At 37.7% G+C, this 24,317-nt stretch overlaps 1 protein-coding gene across 5 annotated transcripts in view; it reads left to right on the top strand.

Annotated features, from left to right (window-relative positions):
- Positions 1–21,597, top strand: part of SCAF11 (SR-related CTD associated factor 11) — a 49,224-nt gene extending 27,627 nt beyond the window's left edge. For 4 of the 5 annotated variants that reach the window (XM_032687956.1, XM_032687953.1, XM_032687955.1 and 1 more), the window contains exons 6-15: positions 929–996; positions 1,640–1,695; positions 4,004–4,110; positions 5,047–5,136; positions 6,404–6,510; positions 10,383–12,872; positions 14,823–15,166; positions 17,501–17,719; positions 18,211–18,330; positions 18,709–21,597. In XM_032687956.1, coding sequence (XP_032543847.1) covers positions 929–996; positions 1,640–1,695; positions 4,004–4,110; positions 5,047–5,136; positions 6,404–6,510; positions 10,383–12,872; positions 14,823–15,166; positions 17,501–17,719; positions 18,211–18,330; positions 18,709–18,837 — 3,730 coding nt within the window. In that variant the 3' untranslated portion in view covers positions 18,838–21,597. The remainder of the gene's footprint in view (positions 1–928; positions 997–1,639; positions 1,696–4,003; positions 4,111–5,046; positions 5,137–6,403; positions 6,511–10,382; positions 12,873–14,822; positions 15,167–17,500; positions 17,720–18,210; positions 18,331–18,708) is intronic. The other variant, XM_032687958.1, reaches the window with a different exon arrangement.
- Positions 21,598–24,317: the final 2,720 nt, after the last annotated feature.

Below are 24,317 nucleotides of genomic sequence, written 5' to 3'. Positions count from 1 at the left end.
ATTTTCATCAGTGGTAGTTGAGCTTTACTTTTATCATAGCTATAATTCCCACCTGAATACTTCAAATAGCAAGCAATAAGTAAAGGGCAATGTATTTCTTGTATTGAGCTGTGAAAGTTGCATTTTTCAAGCAATTCTGACAAATTTCATATTAATTTGAAATAATATTTTATGGCTGTATCACATTTTAACAATATAAGTCTTTTTCTTTGATTATTCAAACAAATATCGCTTTTTCTTTCATGTTATCATAAGCCTTGCTGGCATTCCTCTACAACTATAAAACATAGTTGTAATGCAGAACTAATTTTATTCTAGTGGGTGTGAGAGGGAATAGTGGAAATAACATTTCTGTTGTGAGAATCTTATCAATCACATTTGTGAGAATCTTATCACATTTGCTGCATTGTATAAGGGGAAGCTCAGGATTACACAGCTGAATTTCACTAAATAGTTCTAATCTAATGTCAGTCTTTTTTGGAATGGATGAAATATACAGAGTTCTTGAGATTTATTGTGAAGCAGACTTCACTACAGAAAAGAAAATAAATAAATTTCACCATTATGAATCATCATTGATTTTGGTATTCTTAAAAGTATTTAGGGAAGCAGGTTATAGTGTCTTTCACATGTTGTCATGAAATCAAGCAAAATTGAGCATTCAGATTTAATACACGATGTTAACCTTTGTGTAAATAGGTTTTCCTCTTTTTTTTCTGTCTGTAAGCTTTTTGAAGCACTGTAGCTTTTAATATATGGAAGATGATATTTGTCATACAAGTTCAGGTTTTAATAGCAATTAGAACTTGGTTTATGTGCACAAAATAAAAATTTTGTAGAATAGGAGCAGATTTTGTTTGGGTGTTTGAAGTGTTAGCTTAAATATGCCCAGAAATAACTTTTGTAATATCTTATGTTGATCCTGCAGAAGAGCTGTATGTCCAAACAGAGGGCTATTAACAGCAAAATTAAGCAAAGTTGTGACGAAAAAATACAGTAAGTTGGTATTTGTCTTCCTTTTGCTAGAATTGCTGTGTTTTATTAAGGAACTCTAGAATTTCTTTTCTTGATGCACCGATTTAATTTTTTTTAATTGCTTACATTTATATATAAAACCCAAGTACCTAGTAATAGAAGCGTGGAACTTTTAGAACGGAATTGCTGCGTGTGAAACTCGTGTTCTTATTTTACTGGGAAACTGCCTCTTCACTTTCAGTCACAAGTGAAATGGATTATTTGGTTTCAGCCTCAAGTAATTTTCTGCATCAAGCAGTTGGGAACAGCTAATGACTAGGCTTTATTCACAGGAAGCTTTTTGGTGAGAGTTCAGACACGAGCAGCACTTAGCTGTATTTTGGAGCTCCCATTTTGAGGAGCTTACTTAATAGGTACTGTTCCTAAGTCTGTTCCTAACTTAGGAAAGTAAGCAAATATCTGAAGAGGTAAAAACTGCTTGATATCTAAAAGGCTATTGTGAAGGTGTGTGCATTTTCATTTTACTCAGTTTGTATGTAAACATTATAAATGCACTTGAGATGCACATTTTCATTAACCTCCCATTGCAATAATGATTTTAACAAACAATCAAGAGCTAATATTCTAAAGTTAAGATCAAAATTTTGTTCCTTATTCCACACAGATAATATTTTGTATGACAAACGAAACAAGAAAGGTTTGTCTGGGAAGATAAATAAGGTTAGTTCTGATAATGAAACATTTGTAAATGCCTTCTTTCATTAAAACATTTTTAAGACTACCTTTCTGCTTATTTTTGAGGTTAACTTCTATTTGTTAATTTCAGTATGATTCAAACTTTGTTATTTTGTCTCTTTTTGTCTTGAAGTAATTAGAAAATAGTGTTAGGTTATACGAGCTTATTTCTCATACTAAATTCAGTTTTGTGGTGATAAATATTTTCATTTAGATTAAGATGTTACAGTGTAAGATCCTGAACCCTGTTTTTATCTATCTTCATCAAAGGAAGATGATTTTAGCTACAAGCTGTCAGCCAGACACCACTGTATGAAGGTTTTCATTATTTATATGAAAATACATAGATGTAATTAACTAAGTAATTTGTTATGTGAATAAGCCATGGACATTATAGTTTGCATCAAGTTGGGGTTTTTTTAATTTGAGATTACTGACAAGAGTGTTTGTCTTTCCAGGTTTCTTGTTTAGTTCATAAATTTTAGCCTATAAACACAGGATTACAAGATGCCAAAGTTATAAGGAGCTGTAAAGGCTCTCATTTCATTTCTACCATCCCTCCTTTCAAAAATACTTTGTGTCTCTGGGACACAAGTTTTTGATCAGTGGTTTCTTACTCATAGTTGTACCAGTATATGTATTTGAATGAAATAGTTTTAGGCCATAAATTTAATTCTGAAGTGTAAATGCCATCATTCTCTATCATTCTGTCTTACATGAAGTCTGAAAATTTGGAGGAAAAACTGTATTTGGGTCCCTGCTTTTCCTACTGCCTTGCTTCATGCAGTGTAGGGGCTGAGTTGTCACTTCTATTTGGCGCTTATTACACCATAGTTCTCAGGGATATCTTTAGCTCCAGTTTTCCCCTTCTAAGTCAGATATTTAGAAATTTTGGTTCTGTTATCATGTAAACTTAAAGGTACCTTTCAGAGGGTTTGAACTGGAAAGATAGGGCTTAATGGTACATCGGCCTTTAATTTAACTTCATGGTTTAAATATGAATGCTTTCATATTTAGTTTTACTCATTTGTTGTGAAGTATTTAATAGCATTAATATCTCAAATGGTACCTTGTTGCAAAAAAAAAAAAGTGCATAAACAAAAGGAGAACCATTAAAAACCTTCAGGAGGAGGTACAGGGCTCAATTATCCAAGAAATATTCAAAATTTAAGAGAATTTAAAAGAAAGCACTGATGTACTAACATCTGCTTCATAAGGACATTTGTAGAACATCTGGATAGCTTTTTTAGATGGAGGGAGAATGTTAATGTTCCAAATTCATAGTATTCTTGAAATAAAACTTAAACCCAACAATTTTTTTAGGCAAAACTTAAAATTTGCGCATTGATGAAATAGGGCATGTTCCCAGCAAAAGCAGCTCTCTGTGCCAGAGTTTGATGCAGCATATGGATAATGGCTGCATATTGAGACACATATTTATATATATCCAATTATGAAGTTTATTTTTCTTTTTACCGAATGAAAATTATGGCAAGAGTCTAAGTTCCTGTTTTAAAATACCAGTCATAGCAAGTGAACGGGAATGTTTTAGTCAGATTTGAGGTGGCATGAGCCCTTTAGGTGCTGTGGCAGAAATGAGTCAGTGTAGTTAAGTGTTTCAGTCTGGTAGTCTGGGAAAAGTATCTGGAGGATTATTGTTCATTTGTTGTTGGTTTTTGAATTTTGTTTTTCCCCTGCAGCCAGCCCAGTACACAGCAACAGAGTCGACTGCACACATGCAAAAGGCAATGTGCCAGCACACAGCAGACAAAGTGGGTTCTGAGTGTTGTGCCTCTGTGGGAGGGCCCAGTAAACAGACACACCAGTCAGTCTTCAATTTTGTAATTCTACCTGAAGGCAAAGGAGAATCCCAGCTACCCACGTTGGGTTTTCTTGTTACTTGCAGCAAAACATTGGGTGAACTGCTGTGCAGGTCTCAAGGTGCTAACACTGTACTTACTGTGGTGCATTAGGTAGCAGAAATGGGAATTGTGCTGTAGTAAAGATCAGGCTCATTTATTCATAATGGAGCATTAAAGATTTTACTTGGGAAGCCTATATAAAATATAAAGTTTATCTGCAAAGAGCAGGTGTTGGAAAGTTAGAGGCTGAATAGAGAAAATTTGTTTGCTATAGCTGCAAATCTTGGCATATAACTATGGACCTATTATGTTGCCTGCTTTTTATGAGCTAAAGTCTTACTGGCATAATTTAATTTCAGTGCATCTTCATGTGTTTAATGTTAATTATTTTATTTTGAATGTCTTTAATTCATAATTTATTTCTTGTGTAGCCCAGAAGACAGACCTGCTGGAATGAGTGCATCAGAACTAATTTCTTCAGCACACTTCTGGCCAGTGATAGCAGTGAAGAATCTTTTTTTAGCTGTAGAAATGACTGGTTAGTGTGTACTAGTGCTTCATATAAATTGATGGGTTACTGTATTGTGGATTCCTTAGTTCCTTCTGCTCCTACCTGTGTATATACTGCCTTGAAATATTTTGAAGATTGGCAGGGCTTATATTCATTGATGAAGAGCAGTTAAAGGATAAACACAAATATTTTAAAGTGAGTACTGTTAAGGGCACACCTCAATTTCTGTTGTGTATTCAGCATCAGAAGCACACATTTAAATATTTCAATCTTATTGATTTAATAGGAGTTTTGGTTTTAGTTCATATTTAAATTCCTTGCTGAATTGAAACCTTGGATAGGAAAGGCTTAGCCTTGTTATTACAGTAGCAGTTATCAAAACAATTAACATTGAATATCCTGGTTTGTATCAGAAACAATCTTCTTTGTTGTTGTTCCTTGATTCCAAGAGGAATTCTGTAAAATTATTTTAAATACTTTGAAATCCGTGAAGCAATTTTACATTAAGCAAAATACTTAATACTTAATTAAACCTAATACTTACATACATGGAAGAAAAAGAGCAGTCTGAAGAATATTATTTGGATAATATGGACTAATAAAAAAAAAAGGTACTATGTCTATATGTTTTTGGCAGTTGGTAAAAGACAAAAACTTTTTGCCATGCATGCAACAGAATTAATTTGTCAAGGATGCAAAGTTTCTCCATCCTTCAACTCCCCGAAGACACATTTCATCTCCTGTTTTTCATTCCATCTGCTTTGTTTATTTAGGACTTCTTTTATGTTTACTGTGACTGTGTTTTTCCTCTAAGCAATAACCATGCATAGTTTAATCATGACTGTTGAAAGTTCTAATACAGTTAAATTTAAAAAGTCATTGATAGAACCAATTACTGAAATACAAAATTGTCATAGTACAAAGTTACTTTCTGTAACTTTTTATATGAAATTTGTCTTTCAGTACAGAACTCACAGAAGTCAATGCAGGGATCAGACAGAAGAGACAAGAACTGGAATTGTCCTGTTCATCTGTGATTGCTAGAGTTGAAAGGTGTGTGTTTTGGATTCATAGTGCAAAGGATCTTAATACTTCAAATTTAGAGTTTGATTATTTTAAATTGCTTTTTAGATAGAACATCATTTTCATAAAACTAAATAGTGTTTGTTAAATTTTTGTATATTTGCCAGTTAGTATTTTTACGTCAATAGATTGTTTTCTGCATGTCTTAATACTTTTTTTGGTACCCTTAACAAGCATAGTAACTCCACTGATTTGCGCATCTTAATATGTCACTTTTTCACATAAATGTGAGTTTGAATATATTTTCTATTTAGAAGTTAATGTTCAATGTGCTTTTTACATTATTTCTAATCAGACTGTGTTTGCTTTAATATCAGTCTGATTCTGATTCCCTACACCACCCTGGACCCTCCTTTCATGGGTTGGTTCTATCACATCTTTCTGTATAATAAATACATCTAGACAGAGCTAACAGGAGTTCTATCAAGTGAAACAGAGAATATAAAATAATTTTTTTTGTCAGAAAGCAGATGTGTGTTAAAACATGCCCTAAGGGTTTTTTCATGAATATGAAGCAGAAGCATGAAAAATAACTGATTTTAAAATAACATAGTAAGAAGTTGGTCCTGTCTATGATTTAATTTCACTATGTATCTCTTTAGGTTTTTTTGGCATAAAAATAAAGGCTAAAGATAAAATAGCAAGTAAAGAGGTTTTTTATTTATAATTAAAGATTTAAATAATAAATTTAAATATTTTACATGTACTTTTCCTTAGGGAAAGTTTCATTCCAACTCAGTGATGACTTAAAAATTGTAGATCTATAACTAAACTCTGATTTTGCCCAAGGTTTGCTGAGGGAGTCTGAATAAGTATGTATTTATTTTGTTTGTATTAAAAAAAAATTGTCATATGGACTGTTTCTCATTTTTCTGCAGAGAAGGCTACTGTTCTGCTGAAGTACTAAATCAGTGTTCAGAAATTCATTTCCAGTGGTATAACCTACTGCTTTGGAGTAGACTATTACTGTTCTATCTTTGGCTTTGAAGAAAGCCAAGTGTATATTGCTTTAACATAACATACCTTACTCAAACAGTTTTACTAGATTAGGCAGTAATGGGAGCCTGAAATTAAATATGAGAAGGAAAGTTTTGTTCACTGTCAGCTTTACGTTTCTTTCCAATGTGATAAAGTTGGAAGTAGCCTGGTTGCCCAGTGTTTTGGTTTTGCACATTTTGTTTCCAAAACTTCCTGCAAACAACTAAAACAATTAATGTTACTGCTTTTACTTTTCCAGAGTTCCTTTAATGTCATTTGGAGCTGAAGCCGAGACCTTTCTTCTCACTTCTACTGCAGTGGCAGAGACAATTCTTCCAACGAATATCAGGCCTTTGGAAAACTTTGGTAAACTTTTTTTTTGTAAGTTTTATTTATAGCTCATGTGGAGTATCATTAAAATATCATTCTCAGAAATTAAACAGAGCATATAGTTACACTTAATGAGGGAAAAAAAATCTGTTCTGGTGCAGTTTGGTACTGTTTTAAAACCAACTAGTTCATTTCTGAAATTGGAGTACAGAACATGAACCATCCACCCCAAAGCTGGTGTAACTTCTTCACAGAGTAGAAGATTAAAATAATAAGTATGTAACTTAAATCCATTTCTAATTTCAACACTTTGATTTCTTTTGTGCTCTTCTTTCTTCTTTTGCCATTGTTCAAGGATAAACCTCATTTTGATGCGTTATGAATGGCTCGATATTTTCAGTGGTATATAGTGCAGTGTGAGGAACAAACCGTTTTCTGACAGAGAAGAACATTAGTTAGGAAACAGTGAAGTGTATGGATCTATTTCAGTATGTCTACAAGCTCTACAAGGCAAAAGCTTGCAGAAGTACTAGAGCTCTGAGATCTGTCTGGAAAGTAGCAGAAGACAAAGCATGGAAGGAACTGCCTTCCTCCAGTTACTTTTAACAGCCTCTCTCTCCATACTGAGTAAGAACGTAGTTCCTCTTTCAGCAGGCTGCACAAGTTCAAAGAAGTGGAAACAATGGAGAGCTATTTTTTAAGGCTAGAGTTAGTACCTTCTTTGAATTGGGAATTACACCACTTTCACTGGACTAGTAGGCAAAGACATAAGATAGATTTGGGTCCCTTGGCTTACAAAAATTGTGTGGAAGTAAATTGCTGGAAGGACTTAAGTGGTAAAAGGATCATGGAAAAGTTGCTTTATCATTCATATTTTTCATTCTTTTTAAAGGTACATATTTCACCTCCACATTTCCCAGTGAAAAATGGATAGGTTGCTTCCTCGGACCTCTGGTGTTTGGCAGTGCAATGTAACTGATCCTTAACCATTTTGCACCTAGTAGTATACTTCTTGACTTTCCTTCACCTTTCTACTCATATAGTCAGGCTTTTTTGTTAGAATGCACCAGAAGTGTTAAAAATTTATATTTAGAACAGAATTTTCTCAGTTTTCTTGGTTAGAACCTTGATACTTGTACTGTGGACAAAGATTGAATTTTAAGATTGAATCTTAAAACATTGCAGTAGTTGACGCTAGAGTTTGACATCATATTCAGGTTTGACTTTAAGACTTCCTACAGATTAAGGAGAATGCAGAAACTAAGAGTCTTAAAATTTCCTAGTGAAACTAGGGAATGGTGGATATGAAGATGTCTCTTGAAGTTTTGGTCACGTTCTGTTGAGTGAATGTTGTTTCCCCTTCCAGTTTTTATATAGCATCTGAGTAAAAGACTGACATGGCAAGGAGAAACCTAACCTGAATACTGTTAGAGATGCATGGCAAATATATATATATATATAAAGGAGAAGGGAGCAAAGCCTTTTCTTAAAGGAATTATGAGAGATGAAGGAACTGGGACACTGACTTTCTGAAAAGATGGAGAACAGGAGAATGAAGGAAATAGATGCTTACAAAAAAAGATGCAGACTGGTTCTTGTACTTCTTACTAAATTATGCCTGAAAGATCACAGCATAAGCATTTTATTTTTTTTCATGCTCCTCTCATCTCTTGGTCACACCTAAAGTGTACAGTTTTGCATCAGAGTAATAGTTGACAGTTGCTTCCAGGGTTGTACAAGGAGGCATTCAAATATCGATGATGGTCGTGTGACTGAATTGCTTGAATCGTCCCTGCAGCTGCCGCAGTTTTTGTCGTTTCTTACCATCAAATAGTCTTTTTCATTAATTTGACCTGAAAATACATTAGTGAATCTGTGAATACCATTATGATTTGGGCTGACAAAATGCAGTTCTTCTGTGTGGTTAAAATATTTTCCAATAGTCAATATTTTCCAATAGTGAGCTGAAATACCTTTTGTTTGGTCCGAGTCCAAAGCTTATGAAGCTTGTCTGTTAAAATTTAACAGTGGTAAGGAATGCTAAAAAGGCAGTTGTGCTTCTTAAGTAGACTTGGAAAGTGCTAGAAAAATAACTTGCCTTTTAGTTCTCAGGATTCCCACATTCCACTTATATTCCATTGGGCTTTTTTTATTATTGAAGACAATTTCTTCCCCCTTGAAGAAAAGCATCACAGATATTAAAAATTTGTAATGACATGTAACATCTGACTTGGTTTCCTGGCTATTATAATAGGTTTGAAGACATGGTTAGTCTGAGACAGCCACCTGTCACTGAGTAAGTGCTGGTTAACCACTGTGAAATCACTTTGTCACAAAATGATTGGTGAGACTGTTACGGTAGATACCTGAAATAGTGTCAGTCACCCGAAATTCCTTTGGAAGTTCTTTACCATCATGTTGTTTTCTTTTAAGTACATGGTACCTTCTATGCAATTGATGCTATTGGTTTTCATTATCTTAAAGTGGTAATTTGATCATCAGACACGGTAAAACCAAATCCACTGTTATTGGGCTTTTTCTCCCATGTTATTGTGTGTTTGCTAGGAAGGTCAGAGGATGTGATTATATTCCTGTGCTCTTTTAAAGGCTAGCAAGGTGGTTGTGGAGTTAATTTTCTGAAGTTATTGTTTGCATTTAATACAGTCATACATTTTTTTATTCTGCTAATAAAGTAGCAAATGGCAGAAAGAAGCTTTTTTGCTGTTACTTACTTTTCTTATTCCTATCTTTTATATAATCTATTGATGAATATACTAACAAATATTTTAGTGCAGCAAAAGCATGGGAAATAATGTTATAAAGAGAGAATCACGTTTATGATGTGATAAAGTCATTGCAAAATCCATACCAATTAATCTTTCTTAGCAAGTTTCCACTATTTGTGTATGAAATTGAAACTGTAAAAAAAAAATCATTTAAACACCACATTTTTGATGCTTCCTGAAATCTACACAAACTATGAAACAAATTAATGGACTTCTCAAGAAATTAATTTAGTTCTGAATTCAAGTGTAATTACTTATTTTTCATTAATCTTTAATTCCTGAGCTGTCCACCATAAGCTTTCATAGGTATCAACAGTATGGTCTTTTCCTTTGCAGTAAATATAACCATTGGCTTCCCTACAACGATTTTTGTCAAATTGTAGATGGCATGAAATAAATTAGTGCAGTATCAACAGAAGAACTGCTAGTGCTAAATCACTGGGTGTCATTTAGTCATGCTTGGTACAGCTTTAGTTTTTTTGGTGCACTGTAGGCTGCCTCAAAACTTGCATGCCTTATGCAGTTCCTTAGGTGCTGCAGGCACTTTAGGTGCCTTGTGGCAGAGTTTAAGTCCAGTTTGCCATATAACTGGTGAATAATTTTGCACTGTCTGAAATTGGATTTTGTAGAGGGGTGTGCTTGATGCTTCTCATCAACTGCTTCTCATGTGATCATCCACTGATAGCTGTGGAAAAATGTCCCTTTCTGTGGTATTGACCTTCACTGCCAACAGGCTTGTGTTACAGAGTAACAGGAACTGCCATATGCTAATAATGTTGTGTGGTTAATTCATTACTTTTCTAACAAATTATATGCTATTTTTGAGCAGCAAAGCTATAACAGTTTCACTGTGAATACCATTACTGTCCACGTAGTTGGCACTGCTCCTGAAACCTGTGTTTAGTTGCCTGAAGTGTCACTTTGTTAACTTGTTTCTACTCTTTAAAAGAACCAGAGTGCATTTAAAAAAAACCCAACAAAGGCTGTGGCAGTATTTCATACTAAATCTTAAACTGTATTATTTTGAGGATATCTGTTAATCTGCAGAAGACCCTTTTATGTTCTTAACTGTGTTTGGATAAATGGTTATTATCAAACTTTAATGTGTTCTGCTTTTATTAGAATCTTTAGGCAAAGGATATGCTGTTGCTTGTACCCAAGAAGGAGAAGAGAAAAAGGAAACTTCTGGTTCATCTGGCACTAGAGGAAGTAGGAGGAAATTGGTTAATACTACTCCTACAAGAAGGTCTGCACGAAACACCAAAAACGAGACTCTGAGTCAATCTCGGATCTCACCTCGATCAAGCAGTTCTGCTTGCAGTGCCTCTGACGGCAATAACCCATCCCTGAATAAAACTCATTCAGAACCAGAGAAGGCTCCTCCAAAACGCAAGTCTAAAAGAGCAGTTAAACAACAAACACCTGTGGTGAAAAAGAAACTGAGAAGTTCTGCACGTTCTGAAAAATTGCCCAGTGGCTCTGTGGAAGATGATGATGTTGCTGAGTCTGAAGCAGTTCTAACGTTAGATAAAGACCATCAGTCAGATATTGAAAGCAGCAATGCAAGCCTTGCACAGAAGAATAATGGGGAGACAGAATCTGCTAATGGATTGGAAAGCTGTAGTGAACATGCAGAAACTGAGGAAACTACAGGAGAATGCAACCAAGATGAAGATACTTCAGGCAATGTGGATTTAAGTTTTTCTGTCCAGGAGCCTCCAATACTAACTTTAGGAGGTGAAAGTCAGGAATCTGAAGTAAAAGGTATTACTGAAAGAAAAGTAGATCTTACTGATCAAGACATTTGTGAAAATTCTCTTGAACGAACAGAAACAGTAGCTAGTCCCAAAGATGACATATGTGACCATACAACTTTTGAAAAAGTAAATCAGATGTCATGTAGTCCTCAAAATGAATCAATGGAAAATGTAGAAACTTTGACAACAGTAGATCAACCCATAGCTAGTCAAGAAAATGAATCGTTGGAACACCTAGAACCTTTGGGAAAAGGTCAGTTGTCAGAGAGCCCCAGAAGAGAATTGTCTGATCATCCCAAAGTCATGGAAATAGCTAATTCTGAGGCTGAACTAAAACCAGTAGTAGACTGTGCAAGTCTGAAGACTCTTCAAGATGAAGAACGAGATATGCTAATACACAGTATTTCTGTGGACAGTACATCAGAACAATCCTTAAAAGAGAATGCCATTTCAGAAAGTGAAGAGGGTGGAACTTCAGAATCACCCCAGGTAAATGCTGAACATAAACGTTTTGGCGAAGATAACAATGAAATGATAGCAATGGATTGCGACTCATTTTGCAGTGACCAGAATGAACCTCAGATTGAGCAGTTACCACCAGCTGAAAGTACAGAGCAAGGAGAAGTGAATTCCTTACAGTGTGATGTGGGAAACTGTGCATCAATTTCTGATGAAAAAGATGAAGCTATTCCTCAAGAAAGAGAGTGCCAGCCAGAACTCAAAAAAGAGAAAAAGACTCGAACTAGAAGATCTAGGTTTCATTCTCCATCAACAACTTGGTCTCCTTCTAGGAGAGAGGGCAGGAAATCTCAATCACCATCCCCTAAAAGGGATATGAACAGAGACAGGAGCTCACGATCACCCAAGAAGGAAACTGTGAGGGAGGGAAGGAGGTCCTTATCTTATTCTCCAAAGAGAGAAACACTCAGAGATGAGAAAAAAACACCATCTCAATCTCCCAAAAGGGAAACTGTCAGGGAAAGCAGGAGATCATCTTCTCGGTCAAGAACTAAGGATTCATCTCCAAGGCAAAAATCTAGGTCTCGAAGCAGTGATAGAGATTGTCAAAGAAGAGATCATGACAGAGAAAGAAGAAATAGAAGGTGGTCTAGGTCACGGTCTAGGTCAAGATCACGATCTAGGACAAGAAGTAAAGGTTCTTCATTCTCTAGAAGTGAGAGGGAAAGTCATTCACCTCGATGGAAAGAGAGATGGACAAATGACAACTGGAGGAGTCCCAGAAAAAATGATCGATACAGGAGAAATGATCAAGAGAAACAAAATGAAAATCTTAAAAGAGAGAAGGACAGTACAGAAAAAAGCAACGATGATCATTGTTCTTCAGACAAGCAGAGGAATGATTGTCCAGACTGGGTAATGGAAAGAATAAACTCTGGTCCTGAAGTCAGGAACAGAGAGAGAGAGAAACCACATTGGGAAGACAGCAGGCATGATAATTCAGGACAATCTTGGAATAAAAACTTTGGTTCAGGTTGGATTCCGAATCGAGGGAGAGGTCAGCGTGGACGAGGTGGGCGTGGGCGAGGTGGTTTCATGTATGGAGACCAGAGTGAAAATCACTGGCAAAACAGGAAACCTCTCTCAGGGAACTCAGATGGTCCTGGGAACGAAGCTTCAAGGTTCTCAGAACATCAGACCTACAAGCGTAAGAATGAACCAGATTATTCGTTCGATACACCTGCTGACAGATCTGGGTGGACATCTGCATCCAGCTGGGCTGTAAGAAAGACTTTACCTGCTGATGTGCAGAATTATTATTTGAGAAGGGGACGCAATTCATCAAGCCCACAGTCTGGATGGGGAATGAGACAAGAAGAGGAGACACCTGAACAAGGTATTAATGGTTTTGAAGTGTATTAACTTAGTCACAGTTGCAGTAGCTGAGCCAAGTCCTAGTCACATGGTCCTGTCTCGAGCTGATTAGTTTTTCAAAACTATTTGGGGTGAATCCAAGGCCTTTTGCGGTATGGAGGGGTTAAGGTCTGGAGTTTGAGGATTTCTTGTGTTTTGATGGCTTCTTGATTTTTCTTAAAGTCTGGGTTTAAGGACTTAGCATCTGAAGAGTGCTGCTCAAGTAAATGGATTTGGCTGAAGAGAAAGCATTTCCTCTTCATGATTACTTTTAGCATCTACACAACTTTTAAAAAGGGTAATTATTTCCGAGAAGACTTGAATTTGCCTGTGCAAACCCACACGGCAGATTTTAGAGATGACAAATCTCTGTGTTGATGTTTATCTTGCTCCTTGATAAGCATGGGCCTCTTTAAATGCTTAAAAAAATCTAGGGAAATTTATAAATGCAAACCCAGTTCTTTTACTCTACTTCAGCAGTAAAATTCCTCTAAAACTTCAGTAGAAATCTAAAGGTTTCAAGGTTTTTTATGTCTAAAAGGTACCTACCATGACAGAAATAAACTTTTTGATAGAAAGTGAGTTAACTGTAGATGAGATGGATTTTGAACAGCTAAGAAGTTATCCACAGATTATTAATGCCCTGATACATTAATAATCTTTAAAGACAGATGTGAATTGAATTTAAAAACTATAAAAATCAGTTTCTGAAGACAACCACAATTGCACTTGCCCTTGTTTTACCTTTCATTTTTGTCCATTTTTATCCCACATGCCAGCAGTTTTCTCCCTCAGAGACAGCTGCGTCTGTGGCTTAGTTTTGAGGCAATGTTGTCAACCTTCAGTCTGCTGCAGGGAAAACTTATCAAACCTGTAATTGAAAGCATTTTGTGATTTACAGACCTTTTCATGTAGTTCAGGAACAATCATGCTGTTATTCGCTTTTGAAACCTGAATTCAGCTGAGAATAGTAAACAGTCTTTCATAACTGGATAAGACAGGCTGGGTTGGCATCATGACATGGTTCTGAATGACCTGGTCCTCCTGAGTAACCTCCTTTTGCTGACCCTGCTTGAGCAGAGGATTGGGCAGTCTTAATAGGTCCCTTCCAACCTCAGTGATTCTGTTATCCCGTGATCTTTAAAAACGAGGATTTGGGCTGATGCGTAAGTCCCTGTGAATTCGATGACAGGGTTCCTCAAGGAAGGGATTCTCAGGGAAGGATGTCTGAATTATAGCCCACCAATCATTTCTCCAAACTAATTTCTTGACTTCTGGAAGGCCTGATGCTTGTATCTGGATTTTAACTTTTTGACTTGTGTTGAAGAGAGAATGGGATACTAAAGTAATTTATTTAAGAAGTGCCACCCCAAGAGGTTATTTTTACTTCTAGGCTTTGCCTATTGTACCATTACAGGGCTTTTGAACAAGTTTTTCTGAATTATTAGCATCTCTTAAATTGGTTGAGGATGTTTTTTTGTTTAGTGGAAAAAATCACAGTAGAGTATTTCTGTAATTACCAGAAATGCACAGTGAGTGTGTGTGAATCAGGAAAAGGAGAGCAGAGAATTGCCTATGTGATAATGTATGACTAACCTGCAATTGCAGAAGCTGGATAAATTATGTTGTCTTCCTGCTCTTTGGTGAAAAATTGCAGTTTCATTGTGGTGAAATAATTTATGGGAACAAGTAGAGAAAACAGAAATTCAAAATGCAGGCTGCCATAGTAACCTGAACTTTTTAAACTTGGAAAACTAGCATTTGGCTCCATGACGTGTGGTGACGAGTGCTGTGTAATAATGTAATGCAATATCTTGAAAAGACTCATAGTATATAAAGCTTTTTAATGAAGAGTTTAGACACCTGGGTCCCCTTTTGCTTTATGAAGTACAGAACTTCTACTTCATATGCTGTCTGTTTTTGATTTTGATAGATCCAAACCCCAAAGACCAAGGCAACCAGCAAAGTGATGGTTCTCAGTTACCAATAAATATGATGCAGCAACAAATGAATGTAATGCCACAAGTGAATGCACAGCACCAACCTATGAATATCTTCCCGTATCCAGTGGGTGTCCATCCTCCCTTGATGAATATGCAACGAAATCCTTTCAACATCCACCCTCCAATGCCCATGCATCTCCCTGCTGGAGTGCCTCTCATACAGGTAGCTGCTCCCACAAATATTTCTCAGGGATTACCTCCGCCTCCACCTCCACCCCCACCATCTCAGCAAGTCAGCTACATTGCATCACAGCAAGATGGAAAACAATTGCAGGTATGCTTTACCAGAAGCCATGATGGCAAGAGCAGTAGTGAAATACTGTCAGTTAAGGGTTTCTTATCTTGAATACCATAGTCTTGATAAATATATACTTGCAGTTTCTTTCTCTCTTGCCTGTTTTCTGCCACCACACACCATATTTGAAGTGGAAGTGTCCATGAGCATACGGTTTGTTTTGGGACTGTAGCTTTTAAATAATAAGACACACCACCATAACTGGCTTGCTGTGGTAACGAGGTGTTCCAACTGGTAATGGAACACTGAAGAAATTCATCAGTGTTGTTCATTACCTTTTTCTTCTTAGAAGTGCACTGTTTCCAAAACTAGATTTTCCCCTTCCAAACCTGATTTTTAAGCATTAGGAAATGCTTGAATCCCCTTTCAGCAGCATGTAGGAAGTGACCTAAACTTATGTGTTACAGTTCTCATCCCATGGGATCTATCAGCAGAGGAAAATTACCGAGTACTGCATGGCAGCCATTTGTTCCACACTTCCATTCTCCAGCTGTCACTATCTCAGCTGCTTTCCCACACATACATTTTCTATCCTGTTTAATCTTTTTAGCCTTTTTGTTGATGATTTCTAAGTCTTCTTTGCTGTTTTGTACTTCCTCTTGCCTGATTCTCCTGGGTTTGCATGCCCTGTTTGAGACCGAACTCCCACTTTATTTCTCCAGTTTCAAAAACAGTCTGCCATGCTTGGGGCAGGTCAGACCACTTTTTCATGCCTTTCAAGATATCTTAAAAACACCTTTGTGTCTGTATCCTCCTGTAGCCAACTGTTTATATTAAGAGATTTTATATCAAGGAAAGGAATACGAATAACTTGGAGGAGAATGTGTGGCCTTGTGAGAAGATGTAACACTGCACTTGTGATAAGTAAAGGGCTCTTCAGGGATTGACTGGGGTTTGTGCTTTTCTCTTGTTGCTGCCTGTCCTAACCTAAAACGCTTTCCCCTGCATTCCAGGTTGAAAAAGTGATATTCTAGAACAAATGATTTCTAACCCTCTGTTTTCATGCATCATCTCTAAAGATTTGAAGTGAACTGATGAATGACCTATGTTGTTCTCACTTTCCACTGCTGTTATCTGTTCATATTCATTGACTTAGAACAAGGCGAGATAAGTGCTGTCAGAAATAGAGTGGGGTTACAGGTCATATGAAATACTTTATTACACTGCAAGGTAAACCAGCAAGTTATTGCTGGAACTGAATGCTGGTAGATTGATTTGACTAATGCTTGCTGTCTGTAATTAAAATATTTTCATTTTAAAATTGGAAATCCAGTAGGTTTAACCTCCAGAAGTGTAAGAAGTCAGAACGTAGGCTGCAAACCTCTGAAATTACTATCTAGTGCAGCAATAAATATGTTTCTATAAAGATTGGCTGCAAAACAGAGTTACTTGTTGTAAAGCCCCTCTTATGTTTGTTGTTCTTAAACTGCTTTTGTGGAATGGTGTCCGTGATCCTGAATGGGAGCTGCTGCTGCTTTTTTCTCTTGAGTTTTCATTCAACAAGTCCTCAGTGGTAGCACAATAGAAATGACTGAATACAGCAGGACTCCACCTGTCCTTCCTGTTGAAAGAAAAACTAAGAGACTGCACTGGTGAGCGTTAGCATGCTGATTATAACAGCTCCATTTCTGTGTGCTTTCCAAAGAGCTCAAATTCCTGTTTCATTATTTTTCATCTGGATAAATGCAGATGTGTAAAAAGTAATGGTTGATTACCTGCAAAAAAGCAGCATTTAGTGTGGCCTGCCAGAAACGTGTTGGGAGGATACATTCTGGGCTTTTGCTAAAAATGACCTTTATCTGAAGTCTGAGAGCTTCGTTATTTCCCAATTCCTGTGTATCTGCAATGCCTGCAGGAATGCAAGTGTGGTTTCAGGTATCTTTTTGCTTTTGTGTTTCAGTGCTGATTTTTTTAAAAAAAAAAGTTAATCTGATTTACAAAACAGGTCTGTGATAAACAGAGAGATTCTGCAGCCATAAACTTGCTTCCCCCCCTGCTGTGGTAACACCCTCCACACCTGTTTGCAGGGTACTTTGTTTTATCACTGGGATCAGAGCAAGTATCTGGCAGCCATAGCAGTGATATGGAGGAGGCTTCACTTCTCAAACTCTTTTGTGGTTTTTTTTTTGTCTTTTGAGTGGCTCTAATGTAATGTGTGTAGCTTCCATAATAATGGACAGTGTGGAAATTAGGTAATGAACCAAAGCCATGTAGTATTCGTGCTCTTTCTATAGCAGCTGAGACTCCTAGAAAGGCACATTGCCATATGGAAGAGTAACAACAATATTAACTACTGATAACTTTTTAAAACAGGGTATTCCAAATGCTGCTCATGTCAGTAATAACATGAGTGTTCCAGCCTTGCCTGCTCCAGCAGCAGTCCTGGGAAACGTGGGAACAGTTCAGGGACCAAGTTCGGGTAATGCAACATCATCGGGTCACATCAAGAGCTCTAATGCAGCTGTAAAATTGGGAGACAACAAAGCAAGTGTAACAGTGGAAGCCAGTGCAGATAGCTCGAAGAAGGACCAGGCAAGTTCAAAGCTCAACATATATTTATATATACACTGTTCTATATATTTATATTAAAATATATAAATTTTAATATTTCTGTATATAAAATTATTTATATAAAATTATGTATAAATTATGTAAAATGATGTATAAATTTTTATATACTACAAAATAGCAAGTTATGACAATAACCCTTCAGTGTAATATACTTGACACCATCATGTGTGTAATGTTTTTGTGGTGTCTGTAGGACACAGACTGCCAAGCTGACTCCTTTCAATGTAGTCTTCCTTAAAGCAGCACTATTACAAATATTACTTTGATTGCTGTGGGACAGCGTTCAGTTGTCAGCAGACCACAGGCATCTCCCTTGAGAGCTGAAATGTGGGCAAGGGGAGCAGGGTTGTCTAGTCTTCTGTAACTTTTTTCCTGTGAAGTTTTAAATTGTGATTGATAAAGATACACAAGCAGGTGGTGAAAAATAACACTCAGGTTTGTTTTCTCATCAGAAATTGTTAATTCAAGAAAAAGCGGCACAAGAGGTCAAACTAGCTATTAAACCTTTCTACCAAAATAAAGACATCACTAAGGAAGAATATAAAGAAATTGTGCGGAAAGCTGTAGATAAAGTAAGTTGGTCTAGTAATCTGAGATGCATACAGTTCAACTGAGGCAGGGTTGGGGGTGGCTTTCTTGTTCTTGGGAACAACTGGTAGTTGATGGAAAGGGGGAACAGGAGAAACAAAAATACCTTCAGTCTTTCTCCATCCAGCAGAGCTTTCTTGGCTCCTCAAAACAGAACTCAGTTGTTGTGTGGAAAAGTTGAATGGGAATTCAGAATTTTTTCAGAAGCCATTAGAAGGTATTAGGAGTTCTTAAATATGTTATGCCTAGGATGAAGAAATCTGGGGTGTTGGGGAAATGAAAAATAATGTGGAATTGTTGCAAATCAACAGAAATGTTTCAAGTGTTTTTTTTGTTTTCTTTTTCCTTTAAAACTGTTGTAGGTTTGTCATAGCAAGAGTGGAGAAGTTAATTCTGCAAAAGTGGCAAATCTAGTGAAAGCGTATGTAGACAAATACAAACATTCACGGAAGAAAAATCCTGAAGAGGCAGTTTCCTGTGAAAGGAAATAGAATACGTTTTCATTTTTTAGTTTTATTCTATCCGCAAAGTGCAATTTCAACATGAACCGTTAACTGAAAATTGTACATGACAGTGATTTGAATTTGGTTTTGATAAAATTATTTTTCAAGGTAGTATATAATGTTTTGTTCTAAAGAAATATAGATCTGCAGGGCAACTTCTTTATTCCTTTTTAAAAACAGATGTCTAAAAAGAATAAAGGTGTAAAGAAGAATCATTAGGAATGTACGATTGTGTGGATACTTAGATGTACAGCATTTTGACTTGAATAACAGTTCATGAAATTAGAAACTTTTGAGTACATTGGGTTTGGAACAGGTATGTACAGTACATGTAATCAGTCAGATTAAAGTAAATTTTTTCTTTTGATTGCTCCCTAATTATAGCAAAGATAAAATAATTAATTGCCTTGACAAATATTTCTAGCGTTAACTGGACAGGCTGAATGCAGGGGTCACAATGTGTATATTAAAAAGGCACATGGAGTTGTCTGAACACAAGAACTGTTTAGATTTTAAAAAGAAATATCATAAACAGTAAAACATGGTGCCCAAAAGCATGGATGCTGCACATCTGTTGTAACACCAAATAAAAATTATGCTGCTTGGTATTGTTTGTGATGTTTTTCAATTTGTTTTTAAGATAGTGGGATAACTTGAATATTTTTTATGTGCTGAAAGCCCTCACTCACCACAAACTGACCACCTCTGTTCACATCTAACCCTGCCCTTAGCTAGTAGGGAATCAGTGTACTACAGCTGGATCTTCAGAAACAGAAACCAGCCTCTTTTTCAAGTAAAATCAAGAAAGCTGGAATTCGTTATTAGGCTCCCAGTTGTGCCAGTCTTAGCTGCATAGTGCTTTTCCTCGTTAACTAGGGAGTGTAGCATGGATCGCCAGACTGGTATCGGTGAAGCTGTGCCATTGGAAGTCCTGTGTCTTCCTGATTCCCCGGGCACTTTTATGTAGGGAGATTACTAGAAGTACCACAAGCATTTCAAAAGCAGATGTGGGGTCATTGAATGTGCTTGGGGAATGATTACGCCCAAGGTAAAACCAGTTTTACCGAGCAGCAGCAGGGAGGGTTGCTGAAACGCTGAGATCACTGTGTTCCTTATGGAAAGAACAGCTTGGGGTCCTCCTCCTTTGGGTGAGGAGCAGACATATTTGTTCCCTTACTCTTAGACAGTGCTATTAAAATTTTGTCACTAGCCCTCCAGACGTGCCATGCCATAACCTTCGGTGTTGGCTGAGCCTGGCTTCAGGTCCAGCCCTATGTCTCCTGGCACAAAAGCAGGAATAAACCATTTTGACAGAAAGTATCAGTCAGGTTTTCTGAGAAATTACCTCCTTGTAGCCAGCAGTTCCCGTAGCCAGTAGTTCCCAAATTACCTGTTCTTGGCAGAAAACAATCTCACCCTGTAAGTAACTTTTGCAGAAACCTGAGGATGAAATAAGGAATATGCACCCCTGTACACACACACACATGTGGTTTACAGAGAGAGAGATGTATAAAAATGTGATGTTTGTCATAACAGTTGGTCACTTGATTTTAACTATAACTTTCTGCAGACTTACTGAAGCATTTGACTGTCTATATTTATTTTTGTGTGCCTAAATACAAATGCTGTGTAAATTAGAAATAGACATAATACATTTTCTACAGTCAAGCCAGGTTTTAGATTTTTCAAAATACTCAGTTTTACACTGTGGTAGCAAGTTGTAAGATCTCTTGAACTATTTTAAGCTAAAATTGGTTAGCACTTTTTGAAAAATGTAGCAAATTGCTATGTCTATCCTGGTTTATCACGCCATGCGTACTTTATTACATTTTCCTTCTCTGAATTTTTTGATTTTAATTACTTTTTATATGTTTTTTACTCTATACAGTTGAGCCTTGCTATAAAGCTCCTTTCAGGAGTCAGATAAGTGTTCTATGGGGGTTTTTTTCCCCTTGTGGAAGAGAGGTGGAAATTGGGTGGGAAGAAATAACAGAGGATTTGAACTGGGAAAAGGGAGTGGTTATTTATTTCTTGTTTTGCAGCTCCTGGCTGGAAGAAAAGCTGTCACTGGCTGCCATATTTTTGGGGCAGTGACTATAGTGATGCTCCACTGTATTTCAGAACCTAATGAAGAATATCAGAGTAGCATGCGATCAGTAATTTTATTTTTTACGATTAAATTCTTTGGAACTTATCAGAAAACATGCAGTTTGTTACAGTTTCTATGCTGAATTAAAAAAATGCATTGCCTTAATCTGTAGACTCTCCTCCTGTTTTTCCCGAAAAGCAGCAAGGTCTCTGCTGGTGCGGCTGCCCGAGAAGGCGAGTACTGCAACCTCATGGCCGTGTTTTTGTTAAAGTAGTATGAAAGCTGTATTTCTATTTATTGAAACTCCTTGTACTGAAAAGTCCCAACATGCACTAGCACCGAAGGTGGAGAGGTGGGGACACTGAGCCCTTTCAGTGCCTGCAGGGTATAGGTAATTCCTTCAATCCAGATTGCCTTGAGGAAAATAATTACAAAACTCTGTACCTTCTGTGAACTTAGGCAAATCAAAAGGGTTTTCTGTTCCCTTCTTCCCGTCTCTGTGCATGCATGTCTCATCCTAAAGATACAAGCACAGTGGCTGTCCAAAGTCCACAGTATGGTGTATGTAGCATATGGCTGGAGTGCTGTCTACTGAAAAAATACTCTAAAATCTAGTTTTGTGTAGTGCTTAACAGTTTCTAATAAATTCTTTTCACTAAGTTGGCAGTGTTTGGTCTTAAATGACTCTGGCTCAAGTGGTTCTATTCAGAAAGCAAAATAGTTCCCATCACTTCTGTGCACATGCGTTTATCTTGTTCTGTGTTGTCTGGACTCCCCCTCCTTTACATCTCATTTGTTTTTAAGTGAGTGTTCAGCCTGCCTTGCCCCTCTGCAGGTGCTCTGAGCTGAAAAAAACCCAAATGCATGTGGCAAAACGTCCATTTCCCACACAACTTTAGGTACCAGATCTTGAAAATCATTGGGGGGCTTGGGGCATGTGTCCTCAACTGGGGGAAGAAATGGGGCAGAGCTCAGACCAACCGGGCTGTGTCCTACACTCCACACTGATCACAGCAGTGAGCTTTGCTGAAATATCCTTTGGGGAATTTAGCGCAGGACAACCTGCCTGGCTGGAGAATGAAATTCCAGGCATCACTTTACTTTCAAAGAGTTTGCTCCACTGTACCTCCATGAGGTATCTCCATAGATAAACAGGCACATGAGTGAGAGTTATGCAACTATGCTTTTTTTGTTATTTCAACATAGTACAGTATTCACATTGATCAGTTCTTGATAAATAGTAGAGACAAGACTAAGGACAACAAAGTAGATAACCACTTTCAGTAATTAAGGAGTACTTATTAGATGGAACAGATTTCAAAATAGTGGAGCATCTATGAAAATATTAAAAAAAAATCACTAACCTAGAGATTAGGAAAAAAAACCCACTAAAAGCAGAAATAGCCATTTGTGTAAAAGGAGATGAAGCTGTGAGAAGGCCCAGGCTGGGATCCGGAACTTGCCTTAAACTTTTCTCTTACTTTTCCAGTATTACAACTCCCAGACTCACCCACTAACAGTAAAGCTTTCAACCTGTTCTTCATTTTCCCAGGCTGCAGTAAATCCAGGGGATGACAGCAGTGCAGTCGATGCTCATTACACACAGTAAACAATCAAATCCAGAGTGGAATCCAACACAAGTTACTGCAGGAGCCAAACCCAAGGAATTTTGGCAGTACGTTGCCATATAATTAGTCCTGAAGTGTTGCAGAAATTACATCTAAAACCTATTATGAGGAGCATCAATCAAAAATAGCCAGGCATTCCTAGATGCTTTGGTGCAGTAACAGGTGTGATGAAAAAAAAACCAACTGTTGGAAGTCAAAGTTTACCTATAAATTCCAGAGCCTCTTCCAAAAATTCAGGGTTCTTGAGAAATGGGAATGTAGTTTACATGTGGCCTTGTGTCAAGCCCTAAGCTCCCAGGGCAGTTTGTAGAGGGGAATTCAATGACTCTTTAAAGGGTTCTCGTAGCCATAGAGCAGTATTTGGTTCCGGGGAAATACAAAACACACACCTCACCTTACATGGGTCATGGTGAGGGAATTATGTTTTTGATGTGCCGTGGGTTTACTGTGGGTTTAGCCATAGGTCAGTTGGAGCCCACCAAGGCCAGCAGCGGAACTGGGATGAGGGTCCCTGTCCTAGAGAATGTGTTTCATACTTACTGATTCACCACCTACCTCCATCCTAAACAATAAAAACAGAGCTCCCTGCCCGAAGGTAAAGACAAGTGGGAATTTGGGTAAAAGAAAAAATTACTGTTTGCCAGGACAGCAAATTCCCTGTGGATGTGCAGGTTCAGACCCCTAAAGAACAAAACCTGTAAATCCTCTCAGATTGCAGTTTGCAGGAAATCCATCTACAAGGCATTCAAAGGCCACCTTAGAACAGCTGTCCAACGTCACAGGACGCGACAGACATGGTTCATCTTCATGAGATTTTTATTACTCTAATACTGCATTTCTTTTCACCTAAGGTACATCAGCTGTTTTCAAAGACATGGGCTCAGACTGCTCTCTGGTTATCACAGACAGCAAGAAGCCAAGACCCAGATGGCAACAATGCTGTGAGGAACAGCCCACTGTGATATAACCAAATGAAAAGGAGCAGGCCATTAAAACCAATACAAAGTGGTTTTGAAGTTACAGTAATTTAAGATATTGCCATCTCACCACGAACAAACTGGTAATACCTTAACTCATTATAATCAGCCTTGAATTCTCTGCCACTTATAAATGATTCATGAACCCAAACCTGTGTGTGAAATCCCCCTCATGCAAGGGATCTATGCAGCTACACACAACGACCCTGCTCGTGCAGAGCTGTAGCCCCAAGCGCTGCAGGTGAACCCTCTGCCGCACAGAAGGACACGGAGCAACCTTTTGACTCCACAACCTTCAAGTTGGTGCCCATGCCAGGCTCTGCAGCTGCACACACACCCCGACCCAGCAAGTGAAGGAACATCAGCCATGGGGCTCCCTGCAGCCACCCATGCAAGGCACACCCAGCAGCCCAGTAAATACCTGGCAGAAAAGGCAGAGGAGGGAGAGAGCACCATGAAAGGATTATGGATATCCCTGGGTATCCCCTTGCTGTTGCATGGCAACAGCAGATGTTCGGCAGTGATGGGAACTGAGCTCACACCTCTCTAGGCACTCTGAGGCTTCTCCCTCCAGGCCAGCCCCCTTTGAAGCTTGAACTAATAAGAAATAAAAATGAAAACAATGTATTTTTAGAAGTAATAAAATTATTTGAATCCAGGATCTTGTCTGCCCCAAACTGTAGGTGGGCAGGCAGTAATTAACATCGATGGCTGTGCAACTCAGCTCTGCCATCACGCTCTACAGAAGAAACGCAAGGAACCACATCATCAAGC

The sequence above is a fragment of the Chiroxiphia lanceolata genome, chromosome 5 (genome assembly GCF_009829145.1).
Source record: "Chiroxiphia lanceolata isolate bChiLan1 chromosome 5, bChiLan1.pri, whole genome shotgun sequence".
Taxonomy (NCBI): domain Eukaryota; kingdom Metazoa; phylum Chordata; class Aves; order Passeriformes; family Pipridae; genus Chiroxiphia; species Chiroxiphia lanceolata.
Note: the sequence above shows the minus strand (reverse complement) of the source record. Positions and strands in the feature narration are given on the sequence as shown.